Raw genomic sequence first — 22,712 nt, forward strand, 5'->3', positions numbered from 1 at the left:
CTTTATTCATAAGCAAAAATGAAAACACATAATAAAAAAAAAAAAGTAAAAAACACCTCACTCCCAATGATGATGTCGCTGACACTGTCCCACACAACGATGCATGGTCAGTAGAATGATGCATGAAGGCCGGCGGCTAGAACAAGGTGTGGTCGACGAGCAAGGTGAGCAGTAGCGTGGATGAACGGATCTAATGGAGAAAACCAAATCTGATTCTGAAGAAAATAGATCTAGAGACCCATTAGATCCGGTGGGATGGTGATGTGCAAAACGTGACATAGAATCTGGCGGATTTAAGTAAAGGAGGAAAGAAGAGGGAAAAATAAAGGAAGAGGGGGGAGGAGGAGGATTTCATCCTCCCCTGCCACCAATAACATATTGATTGATAAACATTTTGTTTGTTATTACTTTTTAAATGATTTTTTTTTTTCAAAAAAGTATTATAATGTGACGTAAAAGTAAAAATAATTTTAAATGTTTTACATTTCGAAATTATTTATTAATATGTTATTTTTTTTAAAAAATTATCATGAAAATTTTTCCTGAAATAAAACCGAAGCCGCTCGAGGGAACCACGCGCACTTTCGCGCACTCTCGAAATTATCTTGGAGTGGTTTGTACTTGGGGACTGAAAGCCTGTCGTGAGATTCGTTCACGTCACAGTCACTTCCCAACGCACAAAACCGACGCGAGCAAACCTCACATTTCTTCTTCAAATCCTCCTCTATATGCTCCCCCGCCTCTCCCCTCTCCTCCGCCCCCTGCACCCGCCTCTCCTACCCTCCGCCACTCCTATGGCGCGTGTCATCCCACGCGCCTCCCTGGCCCATTTTAGCCCCTCTCCAAACGCCGTCGCTTCCATCTGCCTTTCCCCGCGTTTAGGTTTCGATACCAATACAAATCGCTTCGGCGTCTCTCCGTCTCTGAAATCTTCGCTTTCCGCTCGGGGATTCCACGCTCTGTGCAGAGACGATGGGAGGGGATTGACGCCACTGGGAAGGGTTTGGGCTTCGCAGCAGAGAGAGTATCGGAAGGTGAGGAGGCGGGCCGTGAAGAGTAAAGAGAAGGAGTTGGAACTCAATGTCAGTATTTGCATCGAAGAAGATTTGCCTGACGATCCTGAAGTTCTGGTACACTTCCCATCCCTTTATTTCATTGTAATATAATTGCATAATGTATAGCTGGAAGTATTCTAATTTGAAGGGTTTAGTTTTGATTATAGAAGGCGTTGTTTTTGTTCAAACAAAGAATGGTGGAAGTGGATCGAAACCCAATGGTGGTTGTGTTTGTCTTATTGCCTGCGCGCTCTCTATGTTAAGTTCACGTGGAAATGTGTCAATTTGGAGTTGTTGGTTCTGAAAATGGCTCTTTTTAGTGAGATTAGAATCATGGATGAACAAATGCCTGGACCATAAATATGTACAATATAATTGCCATCATTTTTGTGTAGAACGAGCTGTTCTCCACGTCTTTGTAGATTCCTCTTCTCTTTTCATCGAAAAAGAATAAAATTGTAGACTTATCATGTAAGGTTTTAACTTCAAATTTGGGTTGAACATGGTTACTTTTAAATAGCAGTTGGTAGTCCATAAGCAGCAGTTGAGTTATGGACTTGCAAGTTCTGTGTGATATTATAGAGTTCTCTTTTTGATTGATGATTTTGCTCTTCTATTTGTCATTTTGTACATGCTGCAGAGTATTTCAGAGATGCTTCGTTTAAATGTTCCAATGGCAATGAAGGTAGCTTTTGATGGTTTAAAAGATTCATTTTATAAAACAAGGGATACTGCTATAAGTGATGTTGGTGGGTTTGAAAGTGTAGAGTTGTCTTTGCTTCTTTGCAATGATGAGTTTATTCGCAAACTTAATAAAGAATGGAGGGATGAGGATCATGCCACTGATGTTCTCTCCATGTCGCAACATGCCCCTGAACTTAAGCTTCCAATTGTAAGAACTCCAAGACATTAACTGAAGAATTTATCTTTAGTGATACAAAAACTTGACATTTTCACATGATTGCAGCTTATGTTAGGTGACATTGTAATTTCTGTCGAGACAGCTGCCAGACAAGCTGAGGAAAGAGGGCACGCTCTTCTTGATGAGATACGCATCCTCATGGTTGGTCTAGGGATATTTGTGCTATTTTCTATTTTTTTTTTTTTTTTTTCAAGTTTTTCGTATTTTACTACCTGGATCTCTGTTCTCTTATGATTGTCTTCAGGTTTTGTGCTGCTGCTTTCCCATTTCATATATAGTACTTTCTCTAGTTGCTTGAAATAATATATATATTTTTTGTTTGATAAGTTACACGCACCTGGTGGGACTTGAACCCACGACCTCACCTTTCACCTTGCTACAAAGGGAGGAAGTATCACTTGAGCTAAAGCTCATTGGTTAATTGCTTGAAATAATACCCATGAATTTTTGCTGATCCCTTAAAAGACCGAATATCATTTTTGTCAAAACTGAAATTAGAAGAATCAAGATGCTGGGAATATGAGTTTGAGGTAATCTTGAATTCTATATTCTCTGTTGCCATTAAATGACAACTGTTATTCCATTTTGGTAACAAAAAGCAAATTTTTACCTGCCTGTAACATTCCACAATCAGAAAGTTGAAGTTATATGCATCTTTTCAGAAATAATTGCAGCTATCCATCCTAAATTATGGGGTCATTTTTAATGTTCCCTTAAACTACAAATTTATGGTCAACACTGTTATTGAAGATTAAATTGCAATGTCCATCCTACCTCTCAGGTTGGTGTCAAAATTAACAGATTAGTGAGGTGGCGTGGGATGGAGATTGCTTTTTTTTGTCTACTAGTCTGTTAATTTTGACAGATTAGCGCACACCCCAAACCTACCTGCCTACTAATATTTTTATTTTGACACTAATTTGGATGGTGGGATGAGCATTTCAAATTAATTTTGAATTAAGGTGATGATCGAAAAATTTGTAGTTGAGTAGGACCATTGCTAATAGTCCCTTAATTTCTGTGGATATTTGTAATTAACCGCTTTTAATTCTTTGGGGGATGGAAAAAATGTGATAAGTTTCCTTTTTTTCCTCCAGGAGGATTGTTAAATCTGATATTTGGATCCTAAATTTCCTTTAAGGTGTGCAGAGACAAAACCAAGGATAGAGGACATATAGAAGCATACTACTGTTTTCTTCTTCTAATGATTCCTCCAACCTAGCCTATAAATTTTCCATGTATAATTTAGTATGTGAAAAGCACATGGTTTTGAATTAGTATGGTTTCTCACATGCTAATTTTTTTTTTTTTTTTTTACCTATCAAAAAAAAAATTAGCATGTGAGAAAAGAAACGGTTTTTTAATAGAACTACTAAAAAGGCATCTGCTTCTCATATGCTCAAGAGGCACATGACAAAATTGTTATGTATGGATAGATATAGTATGCTATCTTAGAACATGCAACTTGATATCCCTGCAGGTTCATGGGCTTTTACATCTTTTGGGATTTGATCATGAGATTAGTGAAGAGGCTGAAGCAGAGATGGAGAAGGAAGAGGAACTCCTTTTGAAGAGTCTTGGGTGGAAGGGGAAAGGATTAATTCAGAGTGCATATGATGCTGAAACAAATGCAAACTTTCCTGAGGAAAAAGCAGATGGTAATTTCGCTGTTGATCAATTATGCTGTTTCAGCATTCTTCTTCTGGAAATGATGTGTTGGATAAATACATTCATTTTCTTTTAGATAACATGCTATATAAAAGTTTATATGAGATAATCTTACAGTTGGATTGTTAAAAGACAGGAAGAAAGAAGGCCGTCTTCGATTTTATAAACCGAAGTTCAACTATATCTTCTGTGATATGGATGGTGAGATAACACTTGTGGTACCCTTAATGTTTTGCGTTCTCTTCTTAGCTTATAGCAGATTTATTTTTCGTATTGAAGGTACACTGCTAAACAGCAAAAGCCAAATTTCGTCAGCAAATGCCAGGGCTTTAAAAGAGGCTGTCTCAAGGGGTGTGAAAGTGGTGATAGCCACCGGAAAAGTAAGAACAATTGAATTCATTGACTATCATGACATTATAAAGAAGTGTATTTCAATATCATTTCATATCCTGGCAAATACATCTTCAATACTTCTTACCTGTGATCTGTTTAGTTATCCATCTTTTTGTGTTTAGCAGGTGGCTGATTTATTTCTTGCCTGTTGGATTAATGCTGTTTTCTAATTGATCAGCAGTTGTTAATTTTATTTTTGTGTACAGGCTCGTCCAGCTGTGATAAGCATTTTAAAGATGGCAGATTTAGCTGGAAAAGATGGCGTTGTTTCAGAATTTTCTCCTGGGGTTTTCTTACAGGTTTATCTTTTCCCCCTTGTTATTTCATCTTTTAGTATTTTGCTTATCTTCAGTAAGGTTAGTCCTTATCTTGAAGTTGAATGTGTTCAGCAATGGGTTATATCTCTGGCCGGAGACATGTTTGCTCTTCTGCTTAGAGAGCTGTAACCGCTCATGTTTTTTAATTTGGACATTTTTATGCCCAAAAGTATTTTTACATGTATATCTGTTCAAGTATTTTGTTCATAACATATTTGATCTACATTAAAACTTAGAAATACTACCTTTTACTGTATGTCCTATAATGAAAATGTGGTTCATCTTCTTTATATACAAGCACGGATCTTACTCCCGGTCCATCTCCCAGCCCTCAGCAACCTTCTCAACGTTGATGCAAATAAAGTGAGGCTTCAGTGTTGTTATATTGATTAAAGGAATCTATAAGAGCAGGTTTTCACCAAATCCGGGTGATGGTTAAGGTGGCTTAAGAGATTCTCAAACTGCCTGGAAGATAGAAAGCAACTTGATAGGAACTAGGTAAACTTGTTCTCTTCATTGTAACAAGTTTGCGATTTGGGATTTAGGCAATGATAATATGATATTATTTCATAATCTGGATATTTTCTGGGATGTTCCGAAAAATAATGGAGAACTTAAGGAAGTCAATTATGTATTCTGAACTCCTCAAGGGTCTTTTGGAAAATTATTTGTTATCAATTTTTGGAAATTCACGATAAATTAGATGGTACGAAGTAATCTAATTTCTGTATGGTTCTCTTAGCTTCACTGTTATAACCTTGGCTTGGTAAGGATCTATCTTTACAAGTAAGTCCGTAAAATTATCACTGATGGGCTTTCTATAGTCCTCTCTCTCTCTCTCTCTCACACACACACACACACATTTTGCTTTTATTAGTTCTGTAGATCTTCCCTCTTTTACCTTCTTCTTTTCATTGATGAGTTTCCTTTAGGCTAGTTGTTTATTTTATGTGCCCTGCTCCCATTAAAATTAGCTATCTTGTAAAGAGGCGAATATTATAGTGCTGTGCTACTTTTAAAGATAATTGTGGTGCATATTCATTTGTCCATGTATAAACATGTGCTACTAGAGATGTTGACTTCTTTGGTCTCCTTCTAGGTTCTTTTGATGTAGGACAAACAATAAACACAAAACTCACACTGTGAAAGTAGGCAAAAGAGAGAGAAAGAAGCTAAAAGAGGAGAGAGAAAGAAGCTAGAAAGAGAGAAGCCGGTAAATAGAGAGAGAAGAGAGAAGAAGAGGGGGGAAGAGAAGGAGATGGAGAATCAATTCCTCATATATATATATATATATATATATAGGGCAACGTCTATTTATTGGATTGCCTAAAATACTTTTGGACAATCACCTATTTATTGAATTACCAAAACAATCTAGGACCATAGTTAATACCATTGACTCTTGAAAATGAAATACTAAGAAACTTGTTTCACATCATTCGCCCTTGGTTGAAAAAAACTCGACCTCAAGTTTCGAAATTCTAAAAGGGTAAAAAGATATGCTTAAAATTTTTTGGATCCAAGCCCTAAGTCTTGAAAATGTCCAATCCGCCTCTGTTTGAGAAGTGGGCAGCATTCATCCAACACATTTTTTTTTTCAAAGCAAACTCATCCCTGCTGTCATGCGTTGTTGTCTCTCTCAATATTTTCTTGCTGTGTTGACCTGCTGACCAAGAGAACATAAATAATTCTTGTTTATTTGTGTCTTTCGAAACCCAACGAAATACCCAAGGTTGAAAGACAAGAAAAGCTCTTCTGTGAATTTCTGTGATATACGCAACGAAATACCCAATCACCCACGGTGCCAATCATAATGGAGTAATGCGTATGCTACCCAGTGACCGAAGATGGTTTATGGCAGATGGGATTGCGAGGGCAGCGGGACGGTGCACCGGTGGCTGACATGGAAGGACCAAGTGCTGGTTCTCTCGTTCGCACACCGTGGGTAATTGGGCAAAGTGGGTCTGTTGATACGGTGCTGTCTGGACGGCAGACTGAGGATGAGCATGACCAACAAATCGAGGCACGGGCGCTGTGGTCGGTGGTGTGTCTGGGATACTAGGTATTTGGGTGGTGGTGGCTGGTAGCGCTGGTGGCCGGATTTTGCTGGAGTTGGTTGTGGTGAGTGGTATGTTGGGATTTTCTTATTGCTCTTTTTTTTTTTTTTTCAAAAAAAAAATATTTAACAGTGGTGATTGTTGATGCGGTGGTTCCGATGTGGGTTTTGAGTGTTTTAGGTTAGATATTTAGGTGGTGGAAGAAAGGATTATGAATATGTGTTGTCTAGGAACGATGGAGACGATGACTTTCAGTGGTGTGAGATTGATGGTGCTAGAGTTTGAAAGCAAGGGACGGTAAACTTGTGGATTGCTTGATTGTTATGGGAAACAATCAGACCTGGCCTTGATACCAATTTGATGTAGGACAAACAATAAACACAAAATTCACGGGGTGAAAGTAGGGAAAAGAGAGAGAAAGAAGCTAAAAGAGGAAAGAAAAAGAAGAGAAAGTAGAAGCTAGAAAGAGAGAAGCCGGAAAGAGGGAGGAGAGAAGTTGTGGAGAGAGAGAGAGAAGAGGGGGGAAGAGATGGAGGGGGAGAATCAATTTCTCATGTATGTGTGTGCGCGCGTGTCCTAATCCACAAATTATGCTTCCAATGGAGTACAAAGTATGCTTAAATGCTCACAACTAAACCCTAGGGCAACATCCATTTATTGACTTGCCTAACATAATCTAGGGCAATACCTATTTATTAAATTGCCTCAAATACTTTAAGACAATCACTTATTTATTGAAGTACCAAAGCAAGGGCGACAATTATTACCATTAACTCTTGAAACTTAAATACTAATAACTTGTTTCACATCCTCGTTCCATGTATATCTCACAGCACATAGGATTTGGGGCAATTTGATGAGGTGCTAAAATAAGTGGTTCTTGGAGATTTGAGGTAGCCATCGGATGGCCCTCCATGAATATGTGCTCCTGGATATATAAACTCCATGGCTGTCCTACCAGGTCCTTTCTGTATATGTCCTACAACCACAATCTTTTTACTGTTGTCTAAACCAATTATGTCCAAATATCCATACCACTTGTTGAAGACCTCATTCAAATAGTTATATGCTTCAAGTGCTCTGCTATGTTTGAACTAGGCAATTTAAATTCACCAGTGAATTGCTAAGTAGCTTCATTGGATCCATCTATATTTCTATCTCCATATATATGTATATGAGCTTCTCCAATAGCCGCATGTGAACTATTAGGATGAAGATAGCAAATTAGGCAAAATCTTCTTGATTGGAATGTCAATGGAATCTTTGGAAGGTTGGTTCAAGACCCATAACGTTGGAAAGGGATCGTGGCAAGAGCATAATTTAACGATTTAACAGATTAACAATAATTATCTTCTCACATGACCCATAACGTTGCGACTTAAACTGAGACTTCTCCCCTCTCGTTTGTAAACTTGAAGGTTTTAACCATATATGAGGCCTTAAATATGTCGAATCAGGTATGGATCTTCACTTGGAATATTAATTCTACCAAATTTTATGTGTATTAGATAAACCTCTGAAAGGCATATTGATTGAATAAACAAGGAAATAAGTGATTTCATTCAGTGCATTTATTTTCTGTAGAAAACAGTAGAGCACAGAAGAGACATGTAGCTTATGCTCTTAAAAGGGTAGTACATAAATCATATATTTTGAAGAATCTATTCCCAAATATATATATGGTAAATTTCGACTTGGTCAATTTATGTGGTTACTTATTGACTCAATCTCTATTTCCTTTCTCTTCGGTAAATTTGAATCAAACTCTATGTTACTTATTCACAGGAACCTTGTACAAAATGGAATGACATTTTGATCTTGCATATGCTTTTGAAGTCTTAAAACTTTCTCTGTGTTTGGTTATCATTCAGCCTCAATTTGTTTTTTTTTTTTTTTGTTTTTTTGTTTTTTTTTTGCCTATGTTGCCACTTACAATCTGTCATCTACTTGATTCCAGGGATTGCTTGTTTATGGTAGACAAGGTCGGGAAATATTTAGAAGGAATTTAGATCCAAATGTTTGCAGAGAGGTAATATTCTTTGTACTTTGATGGTAAATCTCATAGGTTATTTGTAATGATTGGCAATTTCACGAATGGTCTCTCTCTCTCTCTCTCACTAGTGCGTGTAAGTGCGTCCTGACATTCCTAACCTATGTGTTTGTATTCGGGGAATGACGCCATCTTAATTCTCCTTTTAGGGTGTTTATCTATGGGAAGGAGTGTAAATGAACAAAGCTACCCGTGAGCTCGCTTGGGATCGGCTCGATAAAGCTCGACTTGTGGCACGACTCGAGTACTAAATGGGCCGTTCGCGAACACGAAATATAGGCTCGATTATTAAATGAGACATACTCGTATAAAACCCAGCTCAGCTCGAATAACGTTTGTGTGCAGGATTGTATAAAGCTCGACTCACTTAAATCAGAGTCAGTCCATGCTGGAGTGGTAGGAGATGTTGGTGGTTTGGCTAGTATCCTTGGTTGTAGGGTATCCTCTTTGCCTATAAAGTGTTTGGGTCTTTTGTTGGAGTAGGCTTCATATAAGGCTAAATCGATATGGGATGGTTTTATTGAGAAAATAGAATGTCGGTTGACTGGTTGGATGATGCTTTATTTGTCCAAGGGTGGTAGGTTGACACTAATTAGAAATACTCTTTTCAATTTACTTTCGTATTATCTGTCCTTCTCCATCCTCATTGGTGTTGCTAACCGTATTGAGAAACTTCAACGGGATTTTTTATAGGGTGGAGTCGGCGACGAGTTTAAATTTCATCTCGTCATTTGGTGTAAGATTTGTTCTCCACTTTCCACCTGTGGTTTTGGGGTTAGAAATTTGATTCTTTTAACTGAGCCTTATTGGAGTAAGAGAGAGAGAGAGGCGCTGGAGAGAGAGAGAGAGAGAGGCGCTGGAACTGGAACCCCAGCGGTGGCGCGTGTAGGCGCGTCCCGCTAGAGCTCGGTTTTCTGTTTTCGTGGGATGCGTTCGTGTAGATTAGGATGGAGCGACGGTTTTCGGTGGAAGCTAAAACCTTCTTTTTCTCGACGAAGGCTTCGAAGCTTCGTTTGGAGGAAAGAAGGAAGGGTTTTGTAGGGCTTATTCTGGTGGGTCAGCGAAGTGCTTCCTGGTTGGCAGCTACGGTAGAAGAGGCGTCTCAGTCTCAGGTGAAGGAAGATTTCGTCAAAAAATTTAGCGAGGAAGGGAAGTCTTTGTCGGTGAGCGGGGGTAGTAACAAAGCTGGGAGATTCCTGGAGGTGGTTGCCTATCTGGAGGACGAACGGAAAGGTATCATCTGGATCCCAGAGGCCCGCTCTGGGCGGGGTTGGCGGAGGTTCGTGGTTGAGCTGCGTTCGTTGATGGCTGCGCAGGCGAGTTCTCCAGGGTTTTCGAATTCTGAGAGTTTCTCTCCGGGGACAAAAGATGGACGGTCTTTCGCCGAAGCGTTGCGCTCTTCTTCCTTCGAGGTGGCGGACATTGCTGGGGCGCGGCTTCTTTCGTCGCAAGAGATTGACTTGTTCCCGGTGGCGAGCTGTTTCGAGATGGGGAATGCTGGAGTGGAAACACGATTCGCGATGGATTGTTACGAAATAGAGAAAGCTCATCCCTTGATTGAGCAAAGCTTCTCGTCTCCGGTGGCGGCGGCGGCGGCAGCAAAGTTTAGAAGGAACAAGGCGATGAGGCGATTAGGGTTTTTCTGCGATAAGTTGGACCGGATCCTTCGCGGGCTGGGTGAGAAGCCCAAAGGTAAGCGGATTAGGGTTGGTTCTTTGGGTTATGATGGGCAAAATTCCGGGTCGGTTTCCGGGTCAGTTTCCGGGTCAGTTTCCGGGTCGGTTTCCGGGTCGGTTTCCGGGTCGGCTGTGGTTCAAATTCCCGTTTGCGGCCCTGTTTTGGATCCCGATAGGTTCAGCGATGAGTTTTTGTTGCATTCGGATAAGTCTTCGCCGGAGTCTCCTGGGTTTGCTGAGTTTGGACGGAAATCTGCCTCGGCGACTCCTGTGTCTCCGGCGAGGCTTTGGCGCAGTTTGAGGGATGACGCTACTGCTCCTACGGTGGTGGCTACTGTTTCTTCGGTGGCTTCTGTTTCGCCTGTGAATCATTTCTCTTTTCCTCCGGCGATTCCTGCGGTTGCTTCTACTTATCCGGCGAGGCTTCAGTGCAGGATGAGGGCTGAGGCTTCTGTTCCTCCGGTGGTGGCTACTGTTCCTCCGGTGAGGGCTATTGTTTCTCCGGTTTTCTCTTTTCCTCCTGCACCTGCCAAAGCTTTGATAGTTAACCAAGTTTCCAAGTGTTATACACGGAGAGCGAAGGATAAGGAAGCTAAACAGCTTCATAAGAAAAAGATGCCGCTGGGGGTGAAGAATTTGGAATGCTCCGATAACTTTGAGGCTAGGGGCAGTGGCTCGAGTAGGGCTAGGGATGTGGGGTGATCATGTGTAGGGTTAGCCTTTGTGTAGGGTGTTTTTTGTGTAGGGTGTTTTGATTTCGGGGGTTCTTGGGTGGATCTTTTTAGGTTCCTTGTGGGTGCTCCTTGGGAGCTTAGGGTTTTATTCGGTGTATAGCCGCACTCTTTTATACTCCCTGTGTAATCGTGTTGCGCCCTGTTGGGTTTTTGATATATACATATTTACCTATCAAAAAAAAAAACTGAGCCTTATTGGAGAAATGGTAGTGTTTTGCCATAGAAAGGGAATTCTTGTGGAGATTGGTAGTGGAATTTATATATGACAGCATGTGGGGAGGGTGGTGTTGTAGGGTCCTTCGGGGTTGGGGTATGGAAAAACATTAGGAGGGGGTGGGGAGGTTTCTTTAAATTTGTCAGATGAGGTGGGAGATGGGTCCAATATCAGATTTTGGCATGATCTATGATGTGGGGACTAGATTTTGAAGGCAACTTTTCTAAATTTGTTTAATATTGCTCGCTGTAAGGAGGCTTTGGTGGCGGATTGTGTGCAGTTTTTCGATGATATTCTTTGATGGAATATTTCTTTTACCAAACTAGTGCATGATTAGGAGATGGAGTTGGTCACTTCATTCTTTAGTCTTTTGTACTCTCTTAGGTTGAGACGAGGTAGCTGTGATAAAATTTGTTGGATTTCTTCCAAAAAGTGGACCTTCGTGGTCATATCTTTTTATCATGCACTCCCCCGCCCTGCTACAGCTTCATTTCCTTGGAAGAACATTTGGAGAAATAAGATTCCATTGAGAGAGGTATTTTTTGTGTGGACAACATCGTTAAAGAAGATCTTAGCTTTGGATAGCCTGAGAAAGAGGCACGCATAGTGATGGATTGGTGTTGCATGTGCAAGCAGAGTGGGGAGACCATAGATCGTCATCTACTCCATTGTGAAGTGGCTAGAGCTTTGTGGGTATTGATTTACCGTCTTTTTGGATTAGATTAGGTCATGCCCCCAAGGGTGGGGTTGTTGGCTAGCTGATGAGGTCAGTTTGGAAGTAGCTGTAATTTAGAAGGCTGGAAGTTGGCCCTTTGTGCTTAATGTGTTTTGTTTGGAGGTAGCGTAATGCTCAGAATTTCGAAGATTTTAAGAGATCGGTGTTAAGTTCAAAGCTATTATCTTCAATCTCTTTATGGTTGGGTGGCGAGTAACAACAATTTTCATTTTTCTTCTCTTAGAATTTTTAGGTTTCTACTATTTCTCTTTAATTGGGGTCTCTTTTGTATACTTGTGTATTTGAGATGTGCCCCTCTATACTTTCTAATAAGATGAATTACTTATATAAAAAAATCTCATCGGTTCATGTATCATACACTTTTTTTTTTTTTTTTTTTTATAATGAAGAATCCTTCCAAGGTAGGGCCATTTCGTGTACCCAGGTAAACCTCGGACCCGTGCAAACCACTCTATCCATACGGATCGGGTAATACTTCGGCTTTGTCGGTGAGCTGGCCCAAGGAATTGTTTGTAATCAAGGGGATTCGAACCCTAAGCCTGATGGGAATGCCACCAAAACTAAGACCCTTACCACTTGAGCCAACCCCTTGGGGTTCATATATCTTATTGAAAATGCAATAAAAAGGTAAAGAAACTTATGACATGTAGATTCAAAAAAATTTTATGTAGCCTAAAACACATTTGTTTCCCTCGTAAAAATTTTATGTAGCCTAAAACAAAGCAGTAAAAATTTCTGTGGCTTATGGCAAGATATTTAGATTTTATGAATTATTTGCTTTTCTTAAAAAAGAAAAAGAAAAATTGGATTTTAGTTTTGGAAACTAAATACTTCAGACATGCAATATACTATTGATTTACTGGAGGATTCTTATTCACTAATGCTAAAACAAATATTTATGTTATTTAAATTGCAGGCCTGTCTTTACTCTTGGGAGAATAAAGTTCCTCTCATAGCTTTCACCAAAGATCGATGCTTAACTTTATTTGATGACCCGCTAGTTGACTCACTGCACACTGTATATCGTGAGCCAAAGGTGACTTATAGACTTGACTTTTTATCTTATGTTATCGTCATTGTGTAGAGGCTTCTTCATTTGTATAATTTACCAGAAAAATCTTGACAGGCAGAGATCATGCCGTCGGTTGATCATCTCTTGGCTGCAGTTGACATACAGGTATGCTCTTGGCAGGAATATAGGCCCCATTTACCAACAGCGCGGAACGGCACTGTAGCTGGAACGATACTGTTCCAGCTACAGTACTACTCTCATATGTGCAGCAAAAAGTGTACACAGTTTTCAATAACAACTCAATTTTTTTTTTAATTTAATATTTTTATATTTAAAAAAAAAAAAAAAGGAGGTGAAAGATCAGGGTGGTTCCAGCCACCCCTTGGCCAAAATGGGGTGGCCGGACCACCCCATTTTTGGCCAAGGGGGTGGCTGGAGCCAACCCCCTGGCCGATCTGGGGGTGGTCGAACCACCCCCTTGGCCATGGGGATGGTCGAACCACCCCCATACCGGCCATGGGGGTGGCTCTAGCCACCCTGATCTCTTTCTCCGTTTTTTTTTTTTTTAAGAAAAAAAAAAACAAAATTTAATGTCCAAAACGACACCGTTTTGGGCTGGGGTGTTTTTTTTTTTTTTTTTTTTTTTTTTAAAGTTTTTTAATATTTTTCATTTTCATTTTCATTTTTTTTTAAAGAAAAAAAAAAAATAATTTTAGGTTGTCATTGGTTACTTGTTGGGGTGTGTGAAGTGTGAATAATTTGAGTTGTTATTGAAAATTGTGTACACTTTTTGCTGCACATATGATAATGGTACTGTAGCTAGAACAGTACCGTTCCAGCTACAGTGCCGTTCCGCGCTGTTGGCAAACGTGGCCATAGACTCTCTCTCTCTCTCTCTCTCTCTCTCTCTTTGTGATATTGAAGTGTTGAGAAGTTAGGTAAGGTTCGACCATTTGTTAAGATGCTGGCATTAACTGGCTATTTTCTTCAGTGTGAATTCCGTGAAAGATGCTGTCTTTTACAAAAGCGATCCCCTAGCTCAGTTGGTTACTTATCAAAAAAGAAAGATGCTGTCTTTTATTTTCATTGCAATTGTTTCAAGAGTATATATGCATGCACTTAATATTTAAAGCGCATCCCTTAATGTGAAAGTTATTTGGATTAAGATTTTCCTGTCAATAATAATCAAAATAAGTAGTGATGTTACGTTCTGCTCTAAATTTCAGAGTATATGCATGCACTTAATATTTAAAGCGCATCCCTTAATGTGCAAGTTATTTGGATTCAGATTTTCCTGTCAATAATAATCGGAATAAGTAGTGATGTTACGTTCTGCTCTAAATTTCTTGTGATTCAAATATGCTTTCTTTTGGGAGAAAAACTTAATGAAGTGCCTTTGTTTGCCTTTGCAATTGATTCACTTGGTCTCAAGCAAACAACCCAACAAAACAATACTCCTTTTCCTGTTGCCTGGGTTCTTGTTATTCCAAAACAATCCAGTAAGTACTCTGGGAGCACCATGATCCTGACTCATATGAATGCAGCTCCTCATGTCAGATCCACATTTATGTGATTGAGACGCATGGCACTCGTGGTGTACCAAACTTTTGGGAAAAAAAAGAAGTATACTTCTGGTTTACCGATCAGTGTCTCCTTGTTATGACACAAATCTTTTGCATTCACAGAAAGTGATCTTCTTAGACACTTCTGCGGGAGTGACCACTACGCTGCGGCCATACTGGTCAGAAGCAACAAGAGATCGTGCCACTGTTGTTCAAGCTGTGCCAGACATGCTTGAAATTGTTCCCCTTGGGACCTCAAAAGGGATTGGAGTGAAAATGCTGCTTGATCATTTGGGAAGCACTGCAAAAGAGGTATGCCGTTATATATGTGATAAAATCTTGTGAAATTTCTATTCTCCACTACATTTTGACAATTAAAATCATTGGACTGGAAGGGGTGTTTAATCCTACTGTAGTACTTTTGTGTATCCTATTGGCAAGGCTTGCCACGAGGCACATGTGATCAACATTAGACTCTCAATTCTTCATTGTTGTGGAGCCTTCCCCACTTGATCTTGCATTTTCACATCATGAGGTGCAGCATGGATTTCATCAGACTGGAAAAAGCAGATAGTTGATATAATATTTAATAGTCCTACAAGCATAGTTCATTTGGAGCTTTCCCCAAGTGAGCTAAGCTTGTATCTTTGGAGGTTAACATTAGGGCTGTAAACTGACTCCCTCAGATTTGAAAACACATTCTTCCTACTTACAACTCAACTGGGGTCGGAATCTGATTTCTTCAACCAAACCAAACCATAAGGGGGTGGGTTATATACAGAATATTGACAGCACTGATGGGTGCTAGATGGTGGTTGGTTGGTTTGGATAGTTGGAATAAAGGCTTGCTTGAGAATTCTTTACTTCATTCCCACAGTTTTGTCGTTATATCATAAACGTAGCGCCCTTCTCAGAAATGCATCATCCTTCTCCAGATTGGCAGCCCTGATATCGAGGCTGTCGAATCTTTTCATTTTGGGAAACAAGTCACCTTCAAGTTCTCTGAATTTGGCTTGGATGCCGCGGTTGTATGCCATGTTGGAGCTTGAGTTTCCTTTGAATTATTGCCTTTGAGGATGAGGAGAGAACTGTATTGGACCAATTTTGGTCAGAAACTCTTAACCCCTGTTCGGAACTAAATATTTTGTCTGACCCGATCCCACCTTGGATGGGAGTTGACTGAATTTGGTTGGTTTTGGTGGGGCAGATTTGGGTGGTGGTTTTAATTTTTTTAACTGCTAAGCTAAGATGATCAAGTTTGATATATTTCCTTTATTGGAGATGTGGCCGTATCTGACTCTACACCTGACTGATTCTAATCAATTATCTCTAGATAATGGCAATTGGTGATGGGGAAAATGACGTTGAGATGCTTGAGCTGGCTTCTTTAGGCATTGCTCTTAGTAACGGATCAGAGAAGACAAAAACTGTGGCTAATGTAATTGGTGCCAGCAACGACGAAGACGGTGTTGCTGATGCCATCTACCGGTATGCATTCTGAGCTTCACTTCAAGTATGAAAAACTAAACTAGACTAAATAATAACCAGGGAAGCAATCTGTTGCTGCTTTCACCAAATTATTATTATTATTATTTTTCTCTCAAAAGAAACATTAAATGAGCTCAGCCAAAGGCGCGTGAAGTTTTATCAATTTTTACTCATTGAATTATATATAGGATGAATTTCATCTTTGGTGTTTCATGTGACCGATGTGGAATCATTCAATTTGTATCATATGAAATGTTTTCTATTTGGTTTCTTTATCCACATATAATTCCGTCCATTTTTTTTTTCCCAGCTTTCAGAGTATTCCTGTTTAGCTTATGGACATGCTTTCAGAAAAGTTGTGTTCATCATGATTGCTTTCAGAATCAGTAAACATGCTTAACATGCTTTTCCTTTTGTTTATAGGAGAAAATACACTTTATCCCTGAACTATCCACCCATTTGTACTTTTAATTTCAATGTTTAAAAAGTGATGCTTTACACTCCCAAAGTATTTGACATTGACACTTGATTCCCATGAAGTACACTTTACCTTCTTAAGTATTTTGAGTTGACACTTTACCCTTCCCCGCCCTCCCTGCCTTATCAAAATATCTGACATTGACATTGATGGATGTCAACTCAGGGGGGTAAAGTGTCTTCAAAATACTTCAGGGGTAAAGTGTACTTGTTGGGGTTAAGTGTCAATCTCAGATACTTTAAGGGATAAAGTGTCACTTTTTAAACATTAGTGTTAAAAGTGCAAATGGGTGGATAGTTTAGGGGGTAAAGTGTATTTTTCCCTTGTTTATATATAGGTAAAGCAAAAACGACGAGAGATTGCTTTATGAAATAAAATAGCAAACTCTCACCAAATCGATCTTTATCACTATCACTGTATGTTCATATTATTCAAATTTCACTTATTCAAGAATTTGCATGAATAAGACTTGGTCATATAAGACTTGGTCATTTAAAGCATAACTTAATTAATTTCAGATATCTTTTAATTACAGAGTAAGCTTAATTTAAATTTTACAAAACCTCCAAGTTTCCAAGCTCTATTATAGCATGTTACGCATCATAACTCAGTTTAATTTGTAATGAAGTGGCTTCTAGGAAGAAGAAGAAGAAGACAAAAAAAAAAAAAAAGACGAAGAAGAATAATGTGCAAAACAGCAATGTCCACTCAACCAAAGTTTTTATGAAGAGGTTAGACATAGAAACTTTGTCCATTGTTTGCCAACCAATATGCAACGTATACCAATTTTTTTTTTTTTTTTTTTTTTTTTTTTTTTTTAGAGCATGATAATCATAAAATTAAAAAAAAAAAACTACAATAGGAGGGGTGAGGGACCCCCAACAGCACTCGAAGCAAGAAACTAAAACTAAAACTAAAACGGGAAATGGATCCAAAATGATCTAAAATGTTCTAAGGCCTAAAGTTGCTTCCTTACACTATTTTAAGCACAAATCAGTCCTCATAGTGGCATCCAATCATTCAAGTCCACATCTTTTTATCAAAAGTCTAAACATTATTTTCAAAAGACAAGGCTTTCTCTTCAAAGATACAACGGATCTACACATCAACACCTTTAAAAGTATATCTACTGTTGAATAATATGGAAAACGAAATAGCTCAAAGCATCCATAAAGCTCAAACTCTCTAACTCTAAAATAATAATTAATCTGCATTAAATTACATTCACACTCTTCTAATCTTGCTTTCCATCCTTCCACAACCCATTCTTTACCATACATTCCCAAAGCCTCAAGATTTTCAAAGAAAAACTTGGGTCTTTTCATGGAGGAGACCTGCTCTACCATTCTCACCCAACACATGAACCCATTGACCAAATACCCACACGCATCACATAAATCTTGAAATAGTAGATCCATGTATTATAAATCATTGAAATTTTCGAGAAACTTAAAACTTACCCTTGAAGCTTGCTCTAAGCCCTCTTGCTCCAAGTATACTCCCTTCTCTTCTTCTCTCAAATCTCTCAGCTTTTCTTGTTGTTGTGAAAATTTTAATTACTCGCAAGTAGACGAATCGTTTGCAATAAAAGGGTTACAAGTTCGAGGTCAATCCCATAAGAAATTGTGTTTATGAAAACAATTATATCTAAATCAATTAAATCCTAACCTAGTTTCGAAAAAGATTTGATTTTTGGTTTTGAAAATAAAACATAAACTAAATAAGATAAAATTAATCAAAAGAAAGCAATAAGGTTTTAGAATCCACATTCACCAAATCATTGCAACATGTTCTATGTTCATCAATATTATATGAAGTTCTCACAATAAAATCTTATGTATGTTGTACTATGCTCCAGAGAATTAATTAAATCATCCAATGTATCCATCACTTGCACAAATCACAAAAGATATCCAGTTTAAACCAAATCATTAAATGTATCCGTAGGACAAATCACAAAGGATATCTAATTTTTTTTTATAAATAAAAACCCAAGCAACCAATTGAATGAAACTATCTCAAATTATCAGATGTATCTGTAAATCACAAAAGATATCCAAGAATCATTTCAATAATTGAATTAAAGTCGAACAATTGAAATATTAAAACTCAATAAAATTGGATAATATTAACTTACGTAAAAACATTGTTGCTCTTCATTGGTGAGGCTTCATCGTCAATCTTAGTTAAGAATTTAGTTACAGATGAGTATGAAAAATAAATCCTAAACCTAAAGAAAAACTAAGCTAGAGGGAAAATGTGTGAAATTTAGGACTATGCAGCCTCTATAGCTTCCTCTGAAGTCTCCTCTATTTATAGAACTCTTTCTAGGGCTTTCAAGGGCTTTTTGCCCTAAAAACGGTGCTAGGCTTTGAAGCTACGGAATCTGATAAGTGGCTGGTTCGGATGGGATTTCTATCTGCTTCTCCCGAGTGCGCTCGAGCGCATGTCCATTCGGATGGAGACTTTCCCGTTCGGATACTGAACTGACTATTTGGACGGCTTGTGAACGGCTTGCGAATGGAGGCTCTTTTGACTTTGTAAAAATCGGAATTAGCAAACTCTCGTGAAACATGGCTTTGTAGATCTTTGAGTTAACTTTCCAATTCTGCAAAGCTTGCTCCAATTCGAGTTCTGAAATTGTAGATATGGCCTTTTTAGTAGGACTCGTTAGGTGCGAATGATCGCTTGATCCAAATTTGTTGCCGATGCTCCTTGAAGTGTCTTAAGCCCAGAATTAATGGAATTAGTTGCATTTTTCCCTCGGACCTTGAAAACACTAAAACAAAACAACATCAAACAAATAACAATGTCAAGGATTTAACATATGCAAATTAATGGGCTCAAATATGCAATATTTTGCACTCATCAAACACCCCCAAACTTATATGTTGCTAGTCCCTTAGCAATACAAAACTAAAAATAAAATGAAAATAAGAAACATAAATCATCTTTCGTGGGAAAGATGATTGCATTTAGCATATGCAACAAGCCTTTTAAACTCCTAGGCATCCCTAGTGGACGAGTAAAGTCTCGTGAGGGTTTAACAGAAATAATACCCACAAACATTGTAGCACTATGTTATTGAAAATGATGAAGTTTCACACAAACAATGGTTCTTATTCATGACTAAGCTTAAAAAGACAAACTCCATCTTCAAAATCTTTAGGGCATCCAAAATCAAATCACTCATAAATGGACAATTGAGACATCATATGTTCTGATAGGTGCAAAGTGAAATTAGCATAGAATCATGAGACTTTAATTTAATCTCAAGACAAATGGTCCAGAACCTCAAAATTTGTTAGAATTCCTATTAGATGAAACATCCAAGGCAAGATGCACATTTTTCTTCCTTTTGTCTCTTTTTTTAGTTTATTTTTTTACTTTTTTGTATAGGCCGTGTAATGTTTAGCTCCCTTAAGCTTTCTAATTGACCAATGTAACAAGTGTTAGGCCAGTGACTCCCACACTAGATGGCTTAGGGCACTATATGTAAAACATTCATAAGGGCTTATTAGGTCAAGTCAAAAAGGCTACGAAGCCAAGCTAATCACATCATCAATCAACCTGAACTTTACACATTTTTACGCGAACACGTAATGCTTAATGAGGCACGGAGTCGGTTACCCAATGAAAAACCCAAAATTATCTATTATATATATATTTATCTTACAAGCCAAGGTTATTCATCAATAGGTCATCCAACAAATCTTGAAATAAAAATGATTAAGCTCAAATATCATACCTCACAGACTATATGCTAATGTGCTCATGATAATTCTACTAAAAAACAAGCGAAATCTCTTTTGCCCAAAAATAAGTCAAAGGACTTAGATTCCTAATGACATAATGATGTGTTCAAAACTTTAAGTAAGCCAATGAAATGTAAACTAAAGTTACAGTTTAACTCAAACTTAACATCTACATAACACAAATTTTTTTTTTTTTTTTTTTTTTTTTAGAAAAGAAATTGAAACAAACAAACACTAAAAAAAAAAAAAAAAAAAAAATAGGCAATGTGTTTTTCCATACCCCCAAACTTGGATTACACATTGTCCTCAATGTGTAGTATAGAAATACATTACCAGAAGTAAGGAAATGTCTAAGTGCGAAATAGGCTAGGACGTCCTCCAAACTTAAACACCAGCACACCAGTCAAAAACTGACAACAATAGGCATCATAAGATTAATTGCTGTTAGAAACAAAAATAAAATGACAAGAAATAATATGAAAATGTAAAGAAGGAAATCATGAATGAAGTGCGGAAAATAAAAAGAAAAATTGCAGTGCTTTCCCCGATCATTCGGATGTCCAACCAATCTCTTCCACCATTTCTTCTTTAAAACTTTAGCATTCTGGAAGGATGTTTTGCCATCTTAGGTAGCCAACTTGCTTGCTTCGACGGATCTTCTAAGGAAGACAATTCCAGATTTGCACGCTTGTGTACATAAATCCTTAAGGACCTTGGCATAAGATGGCTCTTTGAGACATTCAGGAGATGAAGCTTTGGGTTCTTGATGTGTCTCAAGAGGGAAAGTGATATAGGCAGGAGCTTCAGTACTCACTTCCTTGTCACTAGACAGATTTGGATCTGCTGGGGACTCACTTTGCTCTAGGTGCTCAACTTGCTCTTCTTTTTCTTCGTCCTCATGGTTATCAATAATGAGAGGCTCAACTGCTGATGAAGATAGGTTAGGGAATGATATCTCAGTGGTTTCCCCATTCTCAGTTCGCATCTTAGGAGTGGAATCCAATAAGACATCAGCCTTCTCACGTAACTTGTCAAGGTCCAAATCAAATTCAAATTGAGGAAAACATTATTCCAAAGGATCCTCCAGACTTGGCTCATTAAAAGTCTCATCTTACACAAGTAGCATGTCAAGGTCCATATCAAATTCAAATTGAGTAAAACACTCTCCCAAATGGTCCTCAAGACTTGGCTCATTAAAGTCTCCTCAACAATTTCCTCACACCCGAGTGTGGTGGTGGCTTGAACATGCTCATGACAAGAATTGCTAACATCATCCTCATCAATCATGTAGTGCTCTCTAGCCATCAGCTGACTTTGAAGCTCTTCTTCCTCTATTTTGTTGAATTCAGCAACTAGATGACCAATCTGTCCTTCCATCTTTTCAATTACTTGAGTGTTGGCCATGGCGAGACTTTTCATCTCCATAGTGGAATTCTTAAGCTCTTGTATGGTTTGGCTACTGACAATGGTGGAATTCTTAAGCTCTTGTAAGGTTTGGCTATTTAACTAAATGAACGCTCTGAGTGTGTCTTCCAATGATAATTGTGATTGTGGCACTTGATTGCATGATGAAGGATGAAGGATGAAGGAATTGGTTATCGAACACAAATAATTTAAATGGTGTAGTTCATGAGGTTGGAGAGCATAATTTCCTATAGACTGAGCTTGCCACGAGAAATCAGAATTGTTGCTCCATTCCGGGTTATAAAAATTGAAATTTGATTCAAACCTCGGGCAAGAGAAATTGGTGTTCATATGTTCACAAGAAAAATTAGAAAATTGTCCTGATGATGGACAATTGCTAACATGATGATAAAGATTGAAACAATAGGAATATGGTTCATGTGGGTAGAAATTGTGAGGATAGTTGGTAGGAGCGGGAGTCCTACAACTAGGAGAAGCATATTGTACAGAAAAATTATTAAAATCATCGAAAATCCATGTTTCACTCTCACTCTTTAGCATGCAAATATCTCACATAAAACATTAACAATTTTTTTTTTAAAATAAAATAAAATAAATAAAAAGAAAAAAGAAATATTATAAAATTAAAAATTACCACTAACCCAAAAGCATAAACAACAATACCAAAAATTAAAAACTAAAACTTAAAAACCCACAAAAAGGACCAAAAATAAATTTGGCAAAGTTTTAAGCTACTACCAATCTGTTGGTGCTCCCCTTTGCGTTGGTGCACTCGAGCATAGGTTGGATAGGGTTGAGTGCAGACACGCTGATCCATTAGTGGTGCTGCCTTGAGTGCTGGTGCGCTCGAGCTGACGAGGGAACCGATCGTGCGCAGGTGCACTTAACATAATCAATTGCTACCTTGGCCACGAGTGCACTCGAGCGTATTTGCGTTGGTGTGCAGACGAGGATTCGGCAAAAGCTACAAAACAGGCCAAAAACAAACAGAAAAAAGAAAATCTTTTTTATTTTTTTATTAGTGATAGGTATAAAAAAAATAAAAAAACTAAATTGCAAAATTTAAAATCCTAGCTATAACTAGTAGAAAGATAAAACCAATTTAGAAATAAATTGTTTTCAAAAATCAAACAATTCCTCAGCAACGGCGCCAAAAACTTGTGAAAATTT

The 22,712-nt window shown here is 38.3% G+C and overlaps 1 protein-coding gene across 4 annotated transcripts; it reads left to right on the forward strand.

Moving 5' to 3' along the window:
• The first annotated feature begins 599 nt into the window (after positions 1-599).
• On the forward strand, positions 600-16,148 carry LOC132189093 (haloacid dehalogenase-like hydrolase family protein). Of its 4 annotated transcripts, XR_009441004.2 has the most exons (13): positions 600-1,130; positions 1,696-1,947; positions 2,023-2,118; positions 3,458-3,635; positions 3,778-3,846; positions 3,925-4,025; positions 4,245-4,337; positions 8,370-8,441; positions 12,739-12,858; positions 12,949-12,999; positions 14,267-14,333; positions 14,520-14,708; positions 15,730-15,819. XR_009441004.2 is itself a non-coding variant. In XM_059603604.2 (12 exons), exons 1-12 carry the CDS (start codon positions 729-731, stop codon positions 15,895-15,897), a joined length of 1,791 nt encoding a protein of 596 aa, XP_059459587.1. In that variant the 5' UTR covers positions 600-728; the 3' UTR covers positions 15,898-16,148. The 4 variants fall into 4 exon arrangements, 2 of the variants coding, with proteins under 2 accessions (XP_059459587.1, XP_088366705.1); XR_015909122.1 differs by lacking the exon at positions 15,730-15,819 and having other exon boundaries at positions 13,826-14,333; positions 14,520-14,549; XM_059603604.2 differs by lacking the exon at positions 14,267-14,333 and having other exon boundaries at positions 15,730-16,148.
• The last annotated feature ends 6,564 nt before the right edge of the window (positions 16,149-22,712 follow it).

The sequence above is a fragment of the Corylus avellana genome, chromosome 9 (assembly GCF_965113065.1).
Source record: "Corylus avellana chromosome 9, dhCorAvel1.hap1.2, whole genome shotgun sequence".
In the NCBI taxonomy this organism is placed as follows: domain Eukaryota; kingdom Viridiplantae; phylum Streptophyta; class Magnoliopsida; order Fagales; family Betulaceae; genus Corylus; species Corylus avellana.